This window comes from Capsicum annuum, chromosome 7 (assembly GCF_002878395.1).
Source record: "Capsicum annuum cultivar UCD-10X-F1 chromosome 7, UCD10Xv1.1, whole genome shotgun sequence".
NCBI lineage: Eukaryota > Viridiplantae > Streptophyta > Magnoliopsida > Solanales > Solanaceae > Capsicum > Capsicum annuum.
The window spans coordinates 52,527,287-52,549,273 of record NC_061117.1 but is presented as its reverse complement, the minus strand read 5'-3'; the positions used below and the strand labels follow the sequence as shown (position 1 = coordinate 52,549,273).

Below are 21,987 nucleotides of genomic sequence, written 5' to 3'. Positions count from 1 at the left end.
AGGCCTTAGGCAACGTAACTGTTAAATTTCAAACTAAACCACACTTATCAAATACTCTTTTAACTATACTTTTCCCTTTAAATACCATACTCACTTGATTCAACTTATAATTTCTCACATGGGTACATATAACTATGCTAGCCAAGGTCTGAGTTGAACTACATACTCTCGCTATGCTCAAGCTTAACTCAAAATAACAAAGTGCAATACACAACACCATAATAACAATCTAAACCATGAATTCAATACCATATGCGTGTTTCACGGCTCTCATCTCAAGAATAATTCTTCTTACCACTTTAAAAACTAAATTTAGCCTCTTATTAGGAATTCACTAGCGCACAATACACCCATCCACTTATATACTAACATGATATTCAAGCCTATAATTATAACCACATATGAATTTCTAGGCAAACAAACCACAAAATCATCTTTCCATATTCTCCAATACCTATATAAATAACAACTTCCATGCATTATCCCAAGAAAACACACGTAAAATTCTCATCTATCTATCATATATCGTAAGCTCTGCCTGAATCATCCTTTAACTTTATAGCCTTAGATAAAACAAGCATACAACAATCTTTTCATAATAAGAAAGAGTTATAAAGCATTTCATAAATCAAGACACAATGTGGTAGTGTCAACTCTTGCCCATGAGATTGTAACTTCTTATTTAAAAGTATATGTGCTAATTCATACCTCTAAGGCAAGAGCTGTAGAACATTTCATAAATCAAGACACAATATAGTAGTGTCAACTCTTGACGTGGGACATAACTTGTTCCTTTGACGGGCTAAGTCTCATCTTTAAGACAAAAGTTATTGAACACCTCATAAATCAAGACATAAGCTGGTAGTGTCAACTCTTGCCCATGGGGCATAACATGTTGTTTAAAAGTCTTTGGGCTAAGTCTTACCTCTAAGGCAACAGTTATAAAGTATCTCATAAATCAAGACACAATATGGTAACACCAACTCTTTTTGGGGAGTAATTTGTTATTTGAAAGTCCTTAGGCTAAATGTTGCCTCTAAACTAAGATTTATAGAGTATCTTACAAATCAAAACATAATATGGTAGTGTCAACTCTTACCCATGGGGCATAACTTACTGTTTTATGGTCTTTGGGCTAAATCTTGCCTTTAAGGCAAGAGTTATAGAGCATTCCATAAATCAAGATATAATGTGTAGAGTCAACTCTTGCCCATGACATAACTCATTGTTTAATGATCTTTGGGCTAAATCTTGCCTCTAAGGCAAGGGTTATAGAGCAGCATCCCGTAAATCAAGATATAATGTGATGGCGTCAACTCTTGCTCGTGAGGTGTAAAATGTTGTTTGAAGGTCCTTGGGCTAAGTCTTACCTCTAAGGCAAGAGTTATAGAGCATTACAGAAATCAAAACACAATAAGTTATAAGACATCTCATAAATTAATACACAATATAGTAGTGCCAACTATTGCCCGTGTGGCATAACTTACAATTTAATGGTCCTTGGGCTAAATCTTGCCTATAAGGAAAGAGTTGTACATTATTCCATAAATCAAAACACAATATGGTCGTATCAACTCTTGTCTACAGGGCGTAAGTTGTTGTTTGAAAATCTTTGGGCTAAGTCCTGCCTCTAAGACAATAGTTATAGAACACCTCTTAAATCAAAACACAATGTGTTAGTGTCAACTCTTGCTCATTTGATATAACTTGTTGTTTGAAAGTCTTTGGGTTAAGTCCTACCTCTAAGGCAAGATTTATAGAACATCTCATAAATCAATAAACACAATGTGGTAATGTCGGTTTTTTTTTATGGTGTAACTTGTTCTTTGGAAGGAATTGATGAAAAGTAAAAAATTAAAAAATAACAGTTGAGAAAAAAGAAAAAAATGAAGAAAAAAGAAGAATCAAAGAAAAAAAGAAGTTGAGAGGAGAAAAAGAAAAATACTAAAAGAAAAAAAGATTGAGAAAAAAAAAAGAAAAATAAAAAATAAAGGTTGAGAAAAAAATTCAAAAAAGAAAAAAAGAGAAAAGAACAATAAAAACCAAAAAGGAAAAAAGAAAAAAATAGAAGTTGATAGGAGAAAAGGTAAAAAACGTAAAGATTGAGAGAAATTGAAAAAATCAAAAAATAAAATCAAAGTAAAATAAAAAAAAGAGAAAAAAAATAGAAGTTGAAACATAAATAAACATGGAGAGTTGTTTAAAGTTATTTGATGTATAAAAGGTTAAATAGGTAAAAGTCCTAAACAAGTGTAGACATTGAAATCTTGTAGAACTCTACAAGAACAATTCAAATTTTGTTAGAGTTCTTGGAGATAGGCTACTCTACATCAACCCTAAATTATGCCTATAAAAAGGTGGCTTACTCCCTTGAAGAAACACCTTGAATATCCCATAAACTGGTGGGTATTCGTAAAAAGATTGAAATCTCCAGTATCCCATAAAATCATGGGATATTCACAAAGTGATCATCCTATGTTCAAGAAATATGCCACTAACGATCCTCAAATTATGGAGAAAATCGAGAGAAGAATCCTATGTTTGAGAAATACGCCACTAACGACCCTCGAATTACAGATAAAATCGAGAGAAGAATCAAGGGAGGAACAGGTTTGTAACCACCTCGTTTATCAATAAAATTGTTATTTCTTCATATTTTTATTTGTGGTTGAAGTTTATTTTCCATGAATTAAATTATGTTGGAAACAAATTGGCACACCCAATGGGGCCAAATCTGCCCTTTATCTCTTATCTCGTAAATCAGATCTGTAAATCTGTAGCCGTCTCTCATAAATCAGATCTGCAAATTTGTAGCCGTCACATAAAGATGAAAGCTATATTGGTACTTCAAGACTTGTCATCAAATCTACACTTCGACAAGCCTTGAAGTAAGGGCACGTAGACATCTAAAATTTGTGGGACTCTTCAAGAAAAATCCAAATTCTATTAGGTATATAGGAGGTTACTTTACCATAAATCTCGCCTATTTAAAGGGTAACATATTCCCTGAAAGAGACATCTTGAATATCCCATAAATTGATGGGTATTTGTAAAAATATTGGGATCTCCAATATCCCACAAAATCATGGGACATTCATAAAATAAAATCATGGGATATTCATAAAGAGATCAACCTATGTTCGAATGTTCGAGAAATACGCCACTAACGACCCTCGAATTACGGAGAAAATCAAAAGAAAAATTAAGGAAGGAACAAATTTGTACTCACATCGTTTATTAATAAAAATTGTTGTTTTTTCATATTTATATTTATGGTTAAAATTAATTTTTCATGAATTAAATTATGTTGGAAACAAGAAAGACTACTTTTATAATACTTTTCTTGTGACGAGAAAAAAAAAATAAAGCCATCCACTATATAAGTAAATGTAGTTCATCCTCTTGAGGACCCACTCCATTCACCTTGTAAACGAAAAATAGGTCTGATAGTGAATTTGAAAAAAATGAAGGGGTACTAATGGACAAATACAAATATAGTAATATTGTTCAAAACTTGATAGCCGTTTAATCCCTGTTAAATCAAGTATGTGTTTAACCAAAAAAAAAACAGCAAAAATGGGGAGAACTGAAATGGCAAGAAAACAAAATTAAGTAGAAATAAAAAAGTAGAGAAAGGGACAGCTTGAAATCCGTTAGACCCTCGTCATTATTTCCGAGTGAAAATAAAATTAAAAAATAATTCAACAAAGCCCCCTAAAACTCCCAAACCCAAAATCTCTGCTACACTAATAATCACTGCTCTGCACATATTTCTTAAAAACAACCAGTATACTTTGGATCTGTTTAAAATACAAATAGATATTTCCTTGAACTAGTGAGATCGGAGATGCTTGACGGTATACTAACCCGTGGTTTCAGCTCTAAATGGTTTTTATTCTTCTCTTCTTTTCGTTTTACTTTTTATGTATGTATAGATATTGTTATTTTGAAAATTTGTGTTTTGAGTTTGGTTTTGGGATGAATGAAGCAAATCGCTTATAAAGGCAACCAGGACGCGAATCGAGGTGGTGAGACGAAGAGCTGAGGCAAAACAGAGGTTTTTGAAGGAAGATCTTGCCAAATTGCTTGATAATGGACTCGATATTAATGCTTCTGGAAGGGTGATTTATTTATTTCTATTACTTTGTATTTTTTGGATTTTACTGCGTTCTATCTATTTGTTTGGTTCCTTATTTCACTGAAAATAATTGTGTTTGGATCTACTTGTATGCTTTGAAAAAGCAAGAAGATGAAAATGGAATTTTTGATGTTTATGACGTCGGAATTTATACCATTGGAACTTCCTTTGAATCATCCCAACAAAACATTAGTAATATATAGGATTTCGACAGAAAAGGAAACAAGTAAAGTTACTTGAAATATCTGTGATTCTTTTGATCATCAGGGACTGAATATGATCACAGCTGCACTTAAATACAGTAAAGTAGTGCTAAAAATCTGCTAGACTGATTTATTGCTTATTGAAAATTAGTGACTAAACTAAAATATAACTTAACATAATAATTTTAAATAAACTAGGAAAGAGAGAAACAGCTAAAAGGATATCAATTTATTCTGGTGTGCATTTCCTTGGCCTTCCCTGAGGAATTACAATTTGATATTAATTTTTTTTCCTATAAAAATTGGATTATGAGAAATCGCTGTGGCTGCCTATAATCCACAAACACTTCCGTGCTTCCTTGTTGCTCCAGATCTAGATCTAATAGGATCTTCCTTACCCAAAGAACTTGATTAACTGCAGCTGTTGCCTGTTGCACCATAAATTCAACTGCTGCAGTTGAATGTGCCACGATGGCTTGCTTCTTTGAGCAGCATGAAAAACATCCCAAACCAAGCTAAAGTGATAATCCAAAATGCTTTTAATTTCTTCAACTGATGCTGCCCAATCACCCTCAGAATAACCTTGCAACTTGAAGTTCTAACTTTTACCGAACTTAACACCATAGTCCAAACTTCCCTTCATATCTTATCACTCGTTTGGCTGCGTTCATTTGCAAGTCAGAAATCTGGATAAGAATCTCATTGCTTGCAGAATGTCACGTCTCGTGGCAGTGAGATACATGAGACATTCAATCATACTTCTATCACTTGCTTCATCAACCTTTGTCACTGTCATCATCTTGAGTCAACTTCTCTTTTTGATTCATTGGAGTGTTCATAACTTTTTGGAGGTGGCCTGCTAGTAATTTTTCACAAGTCTTTGCTTTGAGCTTGTTAACAGGACCATCGACATTCAATTTCATATGATAAGCCCACTTCACACCAATTATCTTCCTATGGTGAGGCTTTTCCACAAGCTGCCAGGTCTCACACTTCTCAATCATTGTAAGATCTCTTGGGATCTGAAATGACTTTCTCGAATCCAAAAGGCTCTGAAATGGCACATTACATCTTTGGTATATGTTAGAGATCAACTTGTTGCTCTCACAGGCTGATGATCAACGTTCTCATCCGAATCTCGTAGATTTCTTATTAGAATCTTGAAGGTTTTGGGCCATCGACAGTCTGTTAAGAACTTGCGGGTCTAATTTTGTGATGAACCCATCCCAACCCTGCCCCCTCTGTGTGGGCAAGTCCGGTTGGGAATCACAATTTATTGTCCTTAAGAGTGTGCAACACAATTCGGAGATGATAGACATGATCATCCTCACTCTTAGAGTACACCAAGATGTCGTTAATGTAGACTATAACAAACAAGTCCAGAAACTACCTAAACACCCGATTCATAAGATCAATGAAAGCAGTCAAAGCATTAGCCCAAATGACATAACCAAAAACTCATAATGACTATAACAGGTACGAAAAATAGTCTTGGGAATATCAACCTCCCTAGTTTTCAATTGCCCGAACGAAGATCAATTTTCGAGAAACACCTAGCACTTCTAGAAAGAGGATACTTATTTTTCACTGTAACCTTATTCAACTGACTAGTCTATACACATCCGAAAAGACCCATTTTTCTTTCGCACGAAAAGCACAGGAGCACCCCACGGGGAAACACTAGGATGGATAAAACTCTTATCAACCTTCAGTTCAGCCAGAGCTATCCTATAGGGAGGAATGGAAATGGGACGAGTATCCGGTGAAAGAGCAATCCCAAAATCTATTTCCTTATCGAAAGGAATTCCGAGAAGATCATCGAGAAAAACTTCAAGAAACTCATTAACCACAGAATAGATTGCAAAGAGAGATCCTCAAAGTTAGAATCCTTAACCCGAACTAGATGATACAGACACCCTTTGAAAATCATTTTCTGAACTCTAAGATAGAAAATAAACCTCCCTTTGGGTAACTAAGAAACTCCCTTCCCATTCAATCATCGGTTCATTAGGAAAATAGAAACTGACCTTTCGGGTCCTACAATCTAGAGAAGCATAGCACAAATGAAGCTAATCCATCCCTAAGATTACATCAAAATTCACCATATCAAGTTTTATCAAATCCACCAATGTCTCCTTATGGAAAATAGACACGACACAACCCCCATAGATTTTTCTAGCAACAATGGAATCACTCACCGTAGTAGACACAGAAAAAGGGTCAAAAATATTTTCAGGAACAAAACCAATGTGTATAGCCACATCTCTCAACTGAAGCAAACTCTACACCTTCAAAATCAGTAGCATGCATCACCCTGAAAATCTTTTCCATCTCATCAATAAACCCCGTAGCATCCATCACCCTGAAAATCTTTTCCATCTCATCAATAAACCCCTGAGGATCCTCCACAACCTTAGAGCCCGTAAAGGTTGGGGGATTCAACCTCATAAACTGGCCAACCCGAGTAACCTCAGATGAGAACTAACAACAGGACCAATATGACCGAGTCGACCCAGGGCCTAGTCGTGACGGATATCTCAAGCCCACCATGAGCTAGAGACCACTGCCTTAGCCTAACATCTAGAACACAATGAAAGAATACAGCGGAAACAACCAAACATGATAGTAAGAAGAATAGATAAACCAAATGAGAACTAAGAGTCAAAACAAACAAACAACCCACACTTGTCCACAAAAGCCTCTAAAACTAGAATACCAAACTGGATCAGGACATGCCCCCAACCATGACCAAAAAAACTCACAATTCCCAAAATTTGAATAGAAACCTAATGTAATGGCAGGGCTTTCCGAAAGATAAAGGCTCACCACTTCACAGCAACTCGACCAACGTACCACACCACCTAACGGTTCACAGGAGTAACAGAAAAGCCCTCGAACCCTGCATCATGAAATGATGCAGTGTCCAGGGATAGTCAGTGGGGCAAGCACTAACATGTAACTCAGGAAAAGTGATAAAACAATGTCATTGTCAAAATCTAGTCAAAACCACATGCACAACAATTATATATACATATATAGGATGTCGAGATAAGGACAAGGGCCATGAACATGAAAGCTTAAATCATTAACCTGAATTGTGTGGCTCGCTCCGTCCTAAAGGCATCCACGGGCTATATGGGTTCAGCTCCCACTGCTAAAAGGGCCCAGTGTGTGTTAGCCACATGAACCGAGGAAATCGAGAAAAGACTAAAAACACCAAGGCGATAGCCATCCAAAATATAATGTGAGCACCAAGCACACGGTCATGTAGACCCCTACACCGGCAAACATGGTTCCCAGTGTTGGTCCCCCTGGGACCTACACCTTCACGGTGAGCTACACAATTCCCTTTAAGCCCAAATTAAAAACAGTTTACACTTAAACCCAATCATTTACCAAAGAGTCTTTTATTAAGGTATTCACCAACATGGTATCGTCATACCAATATGCTTACAAGCTTATATAATTATGCTAAACCAATCCATGTACCCATTAGACTTCGAAGTTCTATTTAAAATCCAAATTGTTGCCACCAAGGGCATTCCAAAACCATTTTCATTATCCATTATCCTTTAATGCAATGCAAGGTTCCAGAAGTAAATTAAATTATGCAAATTCTATATTCAATACCAAAATTATGAATGGGGGATTGAGGTTAATGCCATTACCAAGCCAAAAATCCATCAATTTGGGGAAACTCATGTTCCTTATTCCAAACATTATAACCATGCACCCAATCAGCCTCAAAACCATCAAGTAAAATATGAATAAAAACTTTAAACCATGGGAAATACAGTTCAAGTAATAACCATCAAAAGCCCTCAACCCAATTTCAAACCAAACAACTAAAATCACATGAACAATGATTAAATATATGCCATAATACAACACATAATTTTAGGATAGAGATATGCCTGAAATATGCAAGAAATTGAAAGAAATTTGAAGGTTGGAGCTTGAATATTGAATCCCTTGTGAAACCCTAGTATTCTCTTGCCTTGAGAGTTAAAGAGGAAAAGTAGTGTTTTTTTAATTTTAATAACTCATGTTAAAGAGGGTCATTAGAGTGTTTTTAAGTCGTGGGAAAGAGTGTGAAGGGTGGAAAAGACCTTAATTAAACGTGCAGGAAAAAATGAGTACAATCGTCACGGCTTGGGTAACTAGTGAGGCGTGACCACGAGTCGTGGCCCGGAGTTATTACCTGAGGATCAAAAATTTGGCCCCTTATTGTTATGACAACGAGTCACTTATCACGACTCGTCTGACATCACGAGTCGTAACAAAGACTCGTGGTCAGGAGCTGGACTTCTGGGTAACATTCTGTTGAGACGAGTCCCTCCTAACGACTCATTACCTGGAGGAGTCATACATTGGACTCGTTGTCAAGGGCCCAAAACCTGGGCAAACTCACTGCCATGATGAGTCCTCATCACGACTCGTTACATCTAATAATGAGTCGTACCCTGGACAGTGACCGTTATCACTGGCAGTTTCGACATTATTTCAGAAACTTAGCTAATTCAATCACTCAACTCTTGGAGGGTCTAAAGCTCAAGAACTTGGGGTATCACAGTACTAGACTGTGAAACACGAGCAAAAGAATTACTAGAAATAGAAGCATCAGATTGATTAACTGAGGCTACTTGTGGAGATATCTACTTTCTCGATAAGAAAAGAACTCATCATATCTTATCTGAGCAATATGAGCATTATTAGATGATCGATCAGGCTAAGCGATAGAGGCTACTTATGGAGAAGTCTGCTTACTTGCTCGATTCCGAATGATCTTATCATATCACTTTATGGCAATAGGATCATAACCGGGTGGTAGACTAATCTTGGACGTATTTATATGTCCAATCACCAATAGTCACCCATATTTGGACTTGTTCTGTGAGCTAAAATGTGTTATTCTTATTGTATTTGAGCTTTAATTGCGTTCCTTATCTAATGGACATATTAGTTTATGCAAGGCTAAATTGTGATGAAATTGAATATGATTGGACGCATGAGCGAGAAGTTAACTATGAATAGAGCAAAGAGGTTAATTTGCTGAGATGAGGATACTGGAACTTGGCTTAGAAAGAGAATGAAACAAGGAAAAGTTGAGAAAGCAAGATCTAGTGACGTATCATGATTAGACCTCGACGCGGTGCATGATAATTCTCCAATGTCGAAATTCCACTGGTCCATCATGATAACACCGCTTCGCGGTAAGAGATACTTCTCGAAATGGCACAATCCAATAGCTCACCACGATAAGGCCGCGTCGCGGAGCTAACAGTGGAAAGACTTAACACCATGTCACAGTGAGATGCAAAAGCAGAAAATAAGACCCAGCTATAAAAGGAACAAATCAAATTAATTGGAAACACTTTGGAAACGGGAGCAGCGGTGGAAAAACAGAAAAATCACTCTTTTAGGGTTCTTTGAAATTCTTTATTTCAAGATTACTACTTGGTATGACTTAATTACTTGTTTTTTATGTTGAATTCAACCATGAGTGGCTAAATACCCTTGTTCTGGGGTTGAGGCCAAAAACATAACTACTTTTTGATATTCTTTATCGTAGTTTATTGTTGAATTATGGGTTGTTCTTAATTTCTTATGCTTACTATTTTGATGAGTGGCCACCATTAGAATAAACCTATATTCCTATGTGAATCTGAGAGGAGAATCATGGCGTAGAATGAAGAGATTAAGGAGCAAGGTTCTCATTCTTTTCTAAAATAAGGGATTTGAATTAGTATCTAGGATAGGGATATTCCTAGAAGCCTTGTTTGGTTCACTTGCAGGAAGATAGCTTTATGCATCTAAATGGATTATTGCATCTCCACTCAATGATGTAGTTGCAATGTTCAGATAGGAAGAAGATTAGAGATCGGGAGACCATGATCATACTATAAAGCCTGCGAATCAATAACCCGATAATCAACTAGACTACGATAAGAATAGAGATCAGTAAGATTGTGAAAAGTGTCTCAACCCTGGAATTCTAATCATTATTGTTTACAACCTCTGATTACTTTGCCTTTGTCATAAATTGTTATTTCTTATTTATTTACATTTTTTATTCGAAACTTGACCATCATCTTGATACTTTAAAACACTTAATATAGTTTTGTCGAAAACTAAAGTTGGTTGAATTGCTAGTTTCATAGTCCTCATGTGTACGATATCCAACTATTTTAGTCACTATTACTTGTACGATCGCATAACTTGCGGGTGCGTAAGAACGCAACATGGACTATGCAAAGTAAACATACGTCTTGAGTGTGTCTAGGCGCTTATGACAATAACTACACTTCGGTCAAGATTTTCCAATATGACCGACCTCCTCGTTGATTCTTCATAGACTAATATATGTTCATTTTTCTATGGTTTGAGATGCAACAACAGAGGATTCAACAATGGGTGATGAAACTACTTTGTGATTGGGAGACACGACAAGACAAAGTAGACGAGAGAATATCTTATGAGTTGCAAGAACCATGGGACTAGCTAAAAGTTGATCACATATAGGATCAAGGTCAGTAGAGAGTCCATCAAGTGTAAGAACTAGAAACAACGTTTGTATGTGCTCTTGTTGTTTTTCCACATTTATAGTTACAAGCATCAACGTCATTGTTGGAGTCCCACATCGTGGATTAAAGGGTCTTTGGTCTCCTTATATGGTCTTGGGCAATCCTCCCCTCATGAACTAGCTTTTGAGATTGAGTTAGGCCCAAGGTCCATTTCTTTATCATAGTATCAAAGCCAGGCCCACCCAGTTCATTGTTTCCGATGTTGGGCCCCCATCTTATATTGTCCACGCTCCAGATGTCCAGCCCTGGGCGTGCGGGGGGTGTTGGAGTCCTAAATCGGTGGGTTAAAGGGTCCTTGATCTCCTTATATGGTCTTGGGCAATCCTCCCCTCATGAGCTAGCTTTTGAGGTTGAGTTAGGCCCAAGATCCATTCTTTAGTAGTCATGATTGTCAGTACCTGACCCAAGTAGAAATATCGGATTCTTGTTTCTTTAAGTCGGTCCTCTGAGCTATCACATCATAGAAACGAGATATGTTGTTGGTGTACAAAGCACAAGCCTTTTCCTAAACGGAATAACATGTCTGGAATGAGTGAAACAAGGGCATCAACTTGAAATCAATAATGCGCCATAAGAGACTATATAATTAAGCGTCAACCTTCTCACATTGTGCTTTGGCTTTCACATCTTCCACACTAGTCTTTCTCTTTTCATCTACCACACTAACTTTGTTCGTTTCGTGATCTGGACACCTTGACCTTTGCACCCACAACTCAATCGAGGAAGCGCAAGCTAAGTAATTTGAGCTTCCCATAATGGGTTGGAAGTTACATAGGGTTTGAACTTCCAATTCCCATATTTTAGGTGCCAAAAATATCTACCACAAAAGACATCTTATGAAATCAGAATTTTCTAGCCAAAAATATGGAAATATGTTGCCGAAATCTGGAAAAGAAAAAATGTTCAGTTGCCAGAATCTAAAAATAAAGTAATCCATTGCTGGAAAATTAGATCTGACTGTCAGAACTTGATCTGAATCAATAAAAAATATATAGGCAGCCTCGAATTGAAGAGGCAACCCTACTGGAAAGAGAACCTGCCGAAAAAAGTGGTGGGAAATTGTTTAACACATCGACGAGTGAATCTAAACGCGCTCGCTGGAGAACTACCTCTGGCGGTGCATGAGGAAGCGTGTTGCACCTGGTTTCGGTGATCCTAACTAGGGATTTGTCCCCGGGAAAACCCAAATATGGTGATGTGTTGATTTTCTGGAGAGAAAAAAACACTGATAGAGAGGTTAGGTCACTAAAAAATTGCACAATGATGCTGACTTCGTTGCAATGACGCATAGTGATACTTTTCTCACCAATTCTCTAATACCATGTGAAAAATATAGAAGAAAAATATAATTATGTGTGTATATACATAATTACATTGAGACATTATCTATAGGCACTACATTACGGTCCTTTTCCAGGTAGGATTCTATATACTATTCCTATTCCTACTCATACTTTAGCACTGACTTTTTAGGACAAGTGTGTGATCTTTGATCCAAAGGGTCAAAAATCTATCAAGTTAAAATGAGAGAAACAAGTTATTTCTTTGATCCAATGGAGGAAAAGTTGGTTGCTTATCCGAGCCAAGAGATGACCGTAGATGTATAGCATAAGATACTAAGGCATTTCCTTCGCAGGGCACTCTTGCACATGTCAAATAAAGATATGGTTCAGGGACTACCACCTATGAACACTCAAGCTGCAACACATGTCATTTAGGAACACAAAGCATGATGCCTTGTACCAAAGCAACCTGGAGAGCATCAATTAAGGTTCAATTAGTCCATATAGATTTGTATAGACCACATAAGACTAGGGGGTCATTTGGTTTGAAAACAAGTTATCCTGGGATAAGTTATTTTGAGATTAGATATGTTAGGATTATTTCCTATGGAATGTTTGGTTTGTTGATTTCAAAATAATATGAACTGCATAATTTCTGAGAATAAAATTATTTGTTTACAAATATACCCTCCTTATTTAGTTTTATACATTTTCTTTACAAGTTTTAGTTATTCATTCTTAAAAATTAATCGTCCATCTTATTTCGCTTAAATATTTTTGTGTGTGCATTTCCATGATTGTGCCCTATGTATTTAAAAATAGAACTTCTTATTTAGCTTAGCGTTCGAAATGAGACTATCCGGGAGAAGGTTGGTGTGACTTCAGTGGAGTGTAAGATGCGGGAAGCACGATTGAGATGGTTCGGACACGTGAAGAGGAGGGGCATGGATGCCCTGGTCCGTAGGTGTGAGAGGCTAGCGTTGGATGGTTTTAGACGGGGTAGAGGTAGACCGAAGAAGTACTGGGGTGAGGTGATTAGGCGGGACATGGAACAGTTACAGCTCACCGAGGACATGACCCTAGATAGGAAGGGCTGGAAGATGCGAATTACGGCAGAGGATTAGGGCCAGTTCGGGTCGCTAGTGTAGGGAATTAATTGGTGGGGGTGTATTCCTGTTATGATTCTGTATTCAGTGTTTCGTGTTCCGTGTTCCATGTTTATTACGAATCTGTGTGCTTTCCTCTGCTTTATTATTCCTGCATTCCTACTTTACTCTGTTTTATATTCCCTATGGGTGCCGTATCTATGTTATGTCATCTGCTGCTGTGCTGTACTATGTGTTTGTGTGATATCTCGTGACTTGAGCCGGGGGTCTTTCGGAAACAGCCTTTCTACTTCATCAGAGGTAGAGGTATGGACTGCGTACATCTTACCCCCCCCAGACCCCACTAAGTGGGAATACACTGGGTTTGTTGTTGTTGTTGTATTTAGCTTAAAAATAAAAACTTTCAACTTAAGTTTGTTAAAGTAAGTTAGGATGTATTGTTTATCACGTCATTTAAGCACATATCACTCCTATATTGTAAAATATTTAAGTTATCTTCATTTTAAATGATATATGAAATGCAAATTTTCAAGTGACTAGAAGAATTCTTAATTAAAAATATGTAATTCAGCAGTAGAGAAGTCAAAATGTAAATAAACATAAGAATTAGTCAAATAAATCTAATGCATTATATTCATAAATAAAAATTATATTTTTTTGACAAAGGTAACATTCTCTCACAACATTTTCAGACTAAAGGCCTTAGGAGACTGATTTCTAGGTATTGAGGTTGCTCAGTACAGTTCAGGTATTGTTATTTCTCAACGCAAGTATGCTTTAGATATTCTTGAGGAGACGTGAATTATAGGATGTAGACCCATTGACACTCCTGGATCCGAATACTAAACTTCTACCAAGACAGGGGAAGCCACTTAGTGATCCTAGAAGGTATAGGTGGCTAGTTGGAAAGTTGAATTATCTCACAGTGACTAGACCTGATATCTCTTTTCCTGTGAGTGTTGTTAGTCAGTTTATGACTTCCCTCTGTGACTCAGTCAGGGGATGCAGTTATTCGTATTCTGCGATATATAAAGTCAGCTCCAGGTAAAGGACTACTCTTTGAGCAGGAGCGGAGCTACCCTTTGCCGAGGGGTTCATCCGATCCCCCTTCAGTGGAAAATTATACTATTTATACATGGTTAAAATTATTTTTTATGTTTATATATTAGATGTTGAACCCCCTTCACAAATAGCACGATTACCTTATTTGCGATATTGATAAATCTATCCGAGTACTCTTTAATAGTCTCAGATTCCTTCATTTTTGCATTTCAAATCCCTTCGCCAGGTTTTAAAACTTTCATGACTTGAATTCTTTCATCTTCATAATATTCTTTTTTCAAAAAGTCTCATATTGCCTTCCGAACTAAGCGTGATTCTGGAAAAAATAGTAGGAGACATGGCAACATAGGGTCACGCCTTTGCCTTTGACTTCCCGGTCTTCTTCTCTTTGTGAGTTTTGATCTGAGCCATGGTAGGATTGCCTGGTAAAGGAGGAACTGCATAATCATCCTCTACTGTCTCCCATAGATCACATGCATCTGTATAGCTTTCCATCATGGCAGCCCAAACCTGACACTTTTCTCCATCAAAAACTGGTGGAGCAATTGATGAGAAAATACTCCCACCTTCCACAATTCTGAAAGCTGATTTTATGGATGGTCTGATAAAGCCTTTGGGTTCCACTCAGTCAAGACTCTCGAGCTCTCACGGGTTCCTTACGAACAAAAAAGGCTTTGATGCCAATAATAGGAATTTGACAGCAATGAAATCAAGTAAAGTGACTTGAAAGATCTAATTTTATTGATCATCAACGATTGAATATATACATCAAAGCTTAACTAAAATACAGTAAAGTATCAATAAAAATCTTGTAAACTGATTTCCTGCTTACTGGAAATAAGGAACTAAACTTAAAAAGAGCTAAAATAATTTAAACAAACTAGGAAAGCGGGAAGCATCTAAAATACATCAATTTATTCTGGTGTGCACTTCCTTGGTGTTTGAGCTCTATGTTCTCTCTTCTAGCTTGAATTTAGGTCTTGCAGACACGTGCACCAGCTAAACATTCTGAAAAAGAACTGTAGTTCTATAGACAACTGCAACAGTTATAGTGAACTGAAACTTTTGCATTTGAGCTTTATTAATTAATTAATGCTAAAAGAAGGCTTATTACATCTTTCTGTTCTTTTACACTCTTTTATATTCTGACAAGTTAGAATCTAATTGTGGTTTTATGATTTCTGACGAGGTGAGGCAGACTGAAGAATTTTTGCTTGGGCAGAACCTCCTATCCTGTTATGACTTTGTGGAACATTCTTGTGAATATATTGTGAAGCAGCTCTCCTACATGCAGAAACTAAGGTACACAAGTGTTCGTCCTCGGAACTCCTACAGCTGATATCATTAATTTTATTCTATGCAATTTTAGTCACAGTTGAAACACAATGCAAAAAGACATGACAGTTCCTTGAAAGCTTACAAAGAAAGCATTCACTTTTATTCATGTATGGATTTTGTTCAGCTTAATTAAATATTCATATTTATTTACTCAAGGTGATAAATAATACCTTCATGTAAAGTTAACTGGCTAAACTGGAAACAAATAATGTCCGAATCACTCACGTTCCGTGCGTTTTGTTCCACGCTCAACCAGTTGTTTGTTGTGAACTCTATAAAAAAGGTTATATTTAGAGCTAGATACATCATTATAGATGGTTTTCTTTTCTCTAGATTGGACTTAACTGTTTTTAATCTGGAAGTGTCACTTTAATGCAAACTAGACCATAATTATCAGCGTCTCAGCTTGGAAACTTTAGAAAGTTAAATGTCAAGTAGAGTGTGGTTGAGTTCATCAGATTCTTACTGGTTCATTTTATAAGACTTTTTGAGCATTATATAAGATCTGCCAGTCTAGGTGCTCCCAATGAGATATCTTGCTGACTACACAATTCAAAGTTTCTCCATACATTGTCTTTTTTCTGGGATTGTACTGAAACTTCCATTTCGTGCTAAATCTAACTTGTGTACGCTTTAAAATTTAACTTATCCTTGAATAGTGCATCTTTAAAAAGAATCTTGCAGTCACTTCTTGTCTCCTTAGAATATCTTGCAGTGAATTACAACCGTGTCACTTTTATTTTTAACAAACTGATTATGACTATTGGACATTGCAACTGGCCAAAGGGATGAAACTTGTTTGAAAATGGCCCTTGGTTTAACTCTACTTTAATAGAGAGCTCATGAGGTGAGAATTATTCAAGATCACATAAGGTGACGGTAACCCATTCCCTCAACCATTGTGGGACACTTAGTATCCCTCCCTCCACATGCTAAACTGGACATCCATCTAGTGCGTGAACAATATAAGTGGGAGCGCAATCTTGGATAAAACCAAGAAGAGACATGGTCTGGTTCTAGTACCATATTAAGAAACTAAACCTTGGGCCTTACTGATAAGAATCAAGTTAGTTGCAAGAAAACTAGGAAAATGAAAGTTAAAAACAAGAAAATAAAGATAAGAATTCAAGAACTTTGGAGATATTGGTAAGAACCCTAATTGTGATTCTTAGTAGACAAATATTAGCGGATTAGTACTGATTATGAGATTCAATTGAAGAACTTGGATGAAAAGTGAATTAAGGGCATCCCGGTGCACTAAAGCTCCCACTATTTGCGGGGTCTGGGGAAGTGTCGGACCACAAGAGTCTGTTGTACGTAACCTTACCTTGCATTTATGCATAATCAATATAAGACCAATTGCCTTCTTTAATTATATGACTAAGAACTAAAGATATCCAATGAAAGAGTTTATCTTACCTGATAGAAGAATCTTTCTAATAAATTTGTATGAAAAAACGCAGGTAGCCAACACTCAAAGGTGGAAAGAGGAGAAAATCTTAATTGTATTAATAAAAATATGTCTTAAATAGAGTTATCAAAAGTAAAGAGCGCAAAAAACTGAAAGATTAGTTGGGGCTGTAAGCGCAAGCGAAAATAAAATGTGTGGTTTAATGAAAAAGGAACAAAGGTATCCCAGTGCGCTAATATTAGTGGATTAGTACTTGTTATGAGATTCAATTCAAGAACTTGGATGAAAAGTGAATTAAGGGAAGCTCGGTACACTAAAGCTCCCACTATGTGCGGGGTTCGGGGAAGGGCCGTATCACAAGGGTCTATTATACGCAGCCTTACCTGGCATTTCTGCATATTCAATATAAGACTAATTACCTTCTTTAATTATATGACTTAGAACCAAAGATATCCAATTAAAGAGTTTATGTTACCTCGTAGAAGAATCGATCTAATAAGTTGTATGAAAAATCTCAGGTAGCCAACACTCAAGGTGTAAAAAAGAGAAAATCTTAAATTGTATTGATAATAATGTGTCTTGAATAGTGTCATCAAATGCAAAAAGCGCAAAAAAGCTCAAAGATTAGTCGGGCTTTAAGTGCAAGCGAAAATAAGTAGTTTAATGAAAAAGGCTCAAGCGGAGAAAAGATACAAATATATATGTTTAGTCCAAGATTAATAATCATAAGCTTGAATGATAAATATATGAACAAAGAAATTGAAAATAAATTACAATGAAGTGAAATGTCATGGCTTAGTGTTGCCTCTTCAAAAGAGGCTTATTGGCCGGGAAAAATATGTCTTAGAACCTTGATAACAACATTGGAGCACACATTAAGTGAGGTGAAGTGCTCAACACATTTTGAGCCTCACTTCAAGGCTTACACGTGCCTTTGAAACACTGGTCTTAAATAACAAAAGAACATCCCTATATATAGAGAGGGTTCACGAAAATTAAGGGCAACTCAGTGCACAAAGCATCCTGTGTTCACGCAAGAACACAAGGTCTGAGGAAGGGTTACACCTTAAGAGGGTGTGATGTAGACAACCTACTCTAATGCAAGCATTAATGTTTGCTTCCACGGTTCAAACCCGTGACCTAGGGGTCACATTGAGACAATTTTACATTCATACTGATTTGTATTAGGTTGTTTTGAGTTGTAAGAGCTTCTTTGACTGTATAGAGTCTTAGAAGGGTTTGCTATAATTAGGAGAATTGTTGAAGGGATTGGTGCAATGGTGATTAGCTCGTTTGTTAGTTGTAATCTAAAATCGTAACTCAAATTTAGTGGTAATTTGAGATAGAAATTCTATGAGGTAGCTCGTGGTTTTTTGCTCCTGGGAGAAGAGTTTTTCCACATAAAAGATCCTTGTGTTGATTTACTTTATTCTGCACTTCTTTTTTTTGACAAAGGTTACTGATTTCGTGTATAAATCAACAGCACATAATGCTGGGGGCCAAAATTTACATCAATGATCCAACCGTCAAAGAGCAAAAACATAAACTTCCTCTAGATCCTATCTCTTCTTACAAGGATCCTAATATGTCTACAATAGAAATTGAATCATCTATGTACTCTGAACTACACCAATAACAAAAGTTTATAATGCAATTCATTTTTAACTTCTGTATAGAGCTGCTACTGTCTTCAAAGCACCTAGAGTTCCTCTCCTTCCATACTGTCCCCCATATTACTGCTGGGACAATTCTCCATCTGCTTTTGTTGGTGCTGCCTTTCCCCCTCATTATTCTAGGCTTAATAATGCCTCTTCTGTTCTTCCTGGCATGGTCCATTTAATGCCTCTGAAGTTGGTAAATAGATTCCATAGCTGGGTCATCGCTTTACAATGAAGGAACAGATGGTTAATTGTCTCTGCGTTCTTTTCACAAAAAAAAAAAAAACATCTGAAGCACAAATGTATGCCCCTCTTCTGTAGGTTTTCCTTGGTTAAAGCAACTTCTTTCACAACCAGTCAATTAAAAACAACTACTTTGTGTGGAATTTTGATTTTCCATATAAGTTTCCAGGGTAGAAAATTAATGTGAGAACCCATCTGGTTCAAGTCCTTGTATGCAGAACTTACAGTGAAAATGCCCTTATTCTGCACTTCTGGCATAGTTATTGGAGAACTTGGTTCTTTAGTACTAAGTGACAACATAAAATAACAAATCCTAATACTTTTTTGGAGAAAGTCATTTAGGAAAAAGAAAAGTAGTAAAACCAAAGACCTTTAGGAATAAGAAAAATAATTAAACCTAACTAGGAAAAGATACAAGGAATCTTTGACTGGTAACTAGGAAATTATGTAAATAAATCAATCCTAAAAGAATTAAAGAAGCTTTGACTAGTAAATTAGGAAAGCATGTAAATTGTCCATAACTAACTTTGAACAAAAATAAGAAAACTTTGACTAACAACAACGACAACAAACCCAGTGTATTCCTACAAAGTGGGGTCTGGGAGAGTAAAATGTACGCAGTCCATAAAACTTTGACTAAGTTCCTAAAAATTATAGGTCATCCTAGAATGTTCCCCAATCAACTTGCACGCCTACTTGGACCTTCTTGGGAAGTAAGGAAGCCCGTTTTAAGCCCTAAAAACATGGTTCTGTGTGGGGCTTTTTGGACTGCAAGTTTGATACCTTTTAGGAGCCTAAATTGGTACGAAAAATTTTGAACTTCCTTTGAAATGATTCTTGGATGCTAAATGGGTGGGTACTAAGACGAAATGTATACGAATTTAAATTATTGTACTTAAGAGACTCGAGGAATAGGAACATAATAGGTATTTAGTAGATACGCACCACAAGTGGCTTGAATGAGGAGGAGCAAAAGTGATTCTGGAAGGATTGGATGGTTTTGAGGGTTATCCTTCACACCGAGAAGCTTTTCATGAGAGGAGATTTCAATGGCCACATTGGCACAACTTCAAGGGGTTGTGACGATGTTCATGAAAGTTTTGGTTTTGGGGATAAAAATGAGGGAAGAGCTTTGCTTTTGGACTCGGGGGCTAGTAGCAGAGGTTAGGAGAGTGAACGACAGGGTGATGATAATTAATCTAGTCATTGGAGGACTTTCCTTGAATGTGATTAGTGCATATGCACTTAGGGGATAGTAGTAGAAGTTAAGAGGGTGAACCACGATATGATGGTATTTAAACTAGTTATTTGTGGACTTACCTTGAACGTGACTAGTGCATACGCACCACAAGTGGCTTTGGATGAGGAGGAAAAAATGATTTTGGAAGGATTGGACAAGGTTGTGAGGTCCCGCACACCGAGAAGCTTTTCATAAGAGATATCAATTACCAAATCGAGACAACTTCAATAGGTTATGACGATGTTCATGATAGTTTTGGGATTGGGGATAGAAATGAGGGAAGAGTTTTGCTTTTGGACTTCCTGAATGCTTTTGATTTGGTGATAGCTACTTTATAGTAGGTGGCTAAGACTCATGTACATTACTTTCTCCTTAGGAAGTGTAATAGCAGTCTATGTAAGGATTGGAAAGTTATTCCAAGTGAGTATCTTATAATCCAACATAAGCTCTTGACAATGGACTTTAGAGATTAAGAGGAAGAGGAAAAATAGGGTCTTGTATGATCTATTATGGATCAGGTGGTTGGATTGTCTATGGTCAGAGTTCAGGATATAGGGGAGAAATTGATAGTGATGAGGACTTGGGAGAGCAGTGGGGATGCTAGTAGTTAGTGGGATAGCACAAGAAAATGCATTAGAGAAGTAGCTACGGAGGTGTTTGGGATCTCAAAGCTAATGCCGGTGGACATAAATGGGAAAGTGGAAGCCAAGAAGGCAACTTATATGAAGTTGGTGGAAAGCACAGATGAGGAGGAAAAAGGGCAAAAAACAAGAGGTATAAGGCGGCGAAAAAGGAAACGACAATGGTTGAATACTTGTAAAAATTTGTATAAGCTCACAAAGGCAAGAGAATGGAGGGCCCACGACCTAGACCAAGTGAAGTGCATTAAATATGAGGAATATTAGTGGAGAAGGCACACATTAGACGAAGTTGACAGGCATACTTTCATAAACTCTTTAATGAAAAAGGGGACATGAATGTTGTACAGGGGTGATTTAGAGCACTCCGAAGGTCATCAAGATTGTGAGGGATATAAAGTTTGAGGAGGATAAGGATGTTATTCATACGATGGGAAGGGAGAGGGTGACTGGACCGGCCAAGATTCGGTGTAATGGCTAACTTGGTTGTTTAATGTTATTTTAGGATGTCAAAAATGCTCGAAGAATTGAGGTGAAGTACTATGATTACATTGTACAAGAACAAGGGTAATATTCATAATTGTAACGACATTGGGGTATTAAGTTACTAAGCAACACTGAAGTTTGAGAGAGGTTAGTATAGAATGAGGAAGTTTGGGAGGGGTTAGTATAGAATGAGGATGGTTGTGTCTATCACCGAGAACCAATATGGATTCATGCGTTGCGTTTGACTATTGAAATCATTTATCTTGTACGGAGTTTGATGGAGTAGTATAGGGAGAGAAAGAGGGATTTAGATATGGTGTTCATTGACCTAGAAAAAGCCTGCAACAAAGTCCCCTGACGGAGGGGGGGTTGTGTGTGTTCTCGGAGGTGTTTGGAGAGTAAAGGTGTACCTATACCTTGTATTAGGGCAACTAAGGACATGTGCAATTGAGGCAACACCTGATTGAGGACAGTGGAATGAAACTCCGATCACTTCCCGGTCATGACAAAGTTATACCAGGGATCAACACTTAGCCCATTTATATATGCCTTGGTGATGGATGTACTAACGCGATATAAGGAAAATTGCCATGGTGT

The 21,987-nt window shown here is 37.0% G+C and overlaps 1 protein-coding gene across 1 annotated transcript in view; it reads left to right on the top strand.

Annotated features, from left to right (window-relative positions):
* The first annotated feature begins 3,551 nt into the window (after positions 1–3,551).
* Positions 3,552–21,987, top strand: part of LOC107877864 — a 28,872-nt gene continuing 10,436 nt past the window's right edge. The window contains exons 1-3 of the mRNA XM_016724642.2: positions 3,552–3,888; positions 3,989–4,121; positions 15,575–15,678. Of these exons, the coding sequence (XP_016580128.1) occupies positions 3,848–3,888; positions 3,989–4,121; positions 15,575–15,678 (278 nt within the window). The 5' untranslated portion in view covers positions 3,552–3,847. The remainder of the gene's footprint in view (positions 3,889–3,988; positions 4,122–15,574; positions 15,679–21,987) is intronic.